Source organism: Fundulus heteroclitus, chromosome 13 (assembly GCF_011125445.2).
Source record: "Fundulus heteroclitus isolate FHET01 chromosome 13, MU-UCD_Fhet_4.1, whole genome shotgun sequence".
Taxonomy (NCBI): Eukaryota; Metazoa; Chordata; class Actinopteri; order Cyprinodontiformes; family Fundulidae; genus Fundulus; species Fundulus heteroclitus.
In genome coordinates, this window is record NC_046373.1 from 13925620 (window position 1) to 13927625 (window position 2006).

Here is a 2006-nt window from a genome sequence, read left to right on the forward strand (position 1 = left end):
CTTCGACGTCACAACTATGCTAAACTTTGTGTTGCTCTAATATATGAAGTCCCAATCCCATACAGTGACGTTTATGGTTACGATGGGATAATTGTAACAAAGTTTGATTATGAAATCAGTTGCAAGGCGGCGTACCGCAGCGTTGGCGTGCGGAAAGCTGTGCAAGCCGTAGAAACCGTTTAACAGTGTGTTCAGATGCTTTATCTGCCCCGAGATGTTCAGATTGGAGGTCACAGAGACGCATTGCAACACCCTCCTGTCACACCAGCTCGCTTCAGACTCGTCATACCCCCCGGCTCCTACCATTAGGTTTGAATTTATCCGGGGGCAATCACTCCCACTTTCGGAAACACGGGGCCGACTGTGAGAAAGTCCCGTTGCAGAACCGGCTTAGGCGATGGGTGAAACTACAACCAGAAATCTGAAAGTAAAACGTGGATTTTGAGGAATGCGATCTGATTTCAGGGTGTGCTCGCTTTGGTAACGAGCCGAGCTGGAGGAGCAAAAAAAACAAAACAAAAAAAAATGTTCTGCCTTGAACCCGAAGCACAAAGTATGCCTGATACCTGTCTGCAAAGTGTTTTAGTTGCGCAGTGACTTAATTTGTTGTCACAGCAACAAAGAGCTTCGAGCCGCCAGACGAGAAGAGGGGAGGAGGATGAGGACGAGGAGGAAGAGGATTCTGAGGAGGAGGAGGAGGGCGACGAGGATGAAGAGGAGGACTCAGACGACGAACATTAAGCTCATCAAACTGTTTGTGCTTGCCTGCGCGGGAGAAAGAGGAGAACAACATCCAGATGAGCTGTTTTACAAAGAGACGCTGATTGTCTGCCAAAAAGACTCTGCCCAGGTGGAACAGTATTGTAGTTGTGTCGTTTTGTACAAGACATCCTTTTTTTTGTTCTGCTGTTTGTATATTTCAGCCGGCCATTTCTTTTAGCTTTACTTTTTTTTTTTTTTTTATACCTCACACAGTCTCTGAATACACATCGTATTCGTATGAACTGTCATGTTCCAATGAAACCGTACCCCATCTAATAAAAAGAATCTAAGTACAAGGTGTACTCTCGCTGCGTTTTCATTTTAAAAAAAAAACCCTGCAGAGAGCCCGATTGTTATTTTAGAAACTGTCGGGAGAGTGAATCAGTCCAAGTGACAGTAGTTATGTGACGACGGCAGTTAAAAGTGACTCATCTCTGCCACAGACATGCAAAAATGGAACAAATGGGAGACGGAAACTTTTTTTTTTTGCTTAGCGCACCGTCTCTGTTCATGTGGATGAATCTGTATTTATGCGTAACATTAAACAAGCCCCTGAGCAAGCATATCGCACTGGACAACACCCGCGATGCGTGTGTTTTTAGCATGTTGTGTGTCACGGTGGAGGCTGCAGCCACAGTGTCCGCTGATGGCTCCTGTCTGTCTTGGATGAGTCACTCAACACATTTTATAGTTCGCAGCTGCCTGTGTCATAATGAATTCTCTTAAGCCTCTGGCTCTCGGTTGCACACATGCACATCTGTTAAAGTTACACAAAATGTATGCAAATTTGCAGTCTTTAAACTTCAATTTGTATCTATACGCAATAAACACGAGAGACCACCCCCCTCCCCTTCCTACAGCAACGTTAATTATCTCACTGGCTTTGACTAAAAGGTGCGTAGGTGGTGTGTCATGAAACCTCTGTGCAACAGCACCCTAATGCATATAAAGGTTAATGTGTATGCAAACACAGCCGCGCTGACACGCGCTCACGTAGCCGTTTGCCTTCGCTGAACTGAATGGCCTGTGTTACGGTGAGTCATCACCTGCAGTTTGGGTGATGGGGTGAGTCAGAGAACTTTTCCAATCGCAGATAAACCTTCCACTCCCCTATCGCAGCGAACGAGTGACTTGTGAGAGAAACTGGGTCTGACAGGAACGAAGGGGGGGGGGGGGAGAGACTTGCACGATCGGAGGGGCGAAAACGTCGCCAGCCTCCTGTTTGTAGCAGAGAAAGTCAGAGG

The 2006-nt window shown here is 46.5% G+C and overlaps 1 protein-coding gene across 1 annotated transcript in view; it reads left to right on the top strand.

Annotated features, from left to right (window-relative positions):
- The window catches only part of cibar1 (CBY1 interacting BAR domain containing 1), a 9320-nt gene extending 8258 nt beyond the window's left edge, over positions 1–1062 (top strand). Inside the window, exon 9 of the mRNA XM_036145145.1 lies at positions 616–1062. Within this exon, the coding sequence (XP_036001038.1) occupies positions 616–741 (126 nt within the window). The 3' untranslated portion in view covers positions 742–1062. The remainder of the gene's footprint in view (positions 1–615) is intronic.
- The last annotated feature ends 944 nt before the right edge of the window (positions 1063–2006 follow it).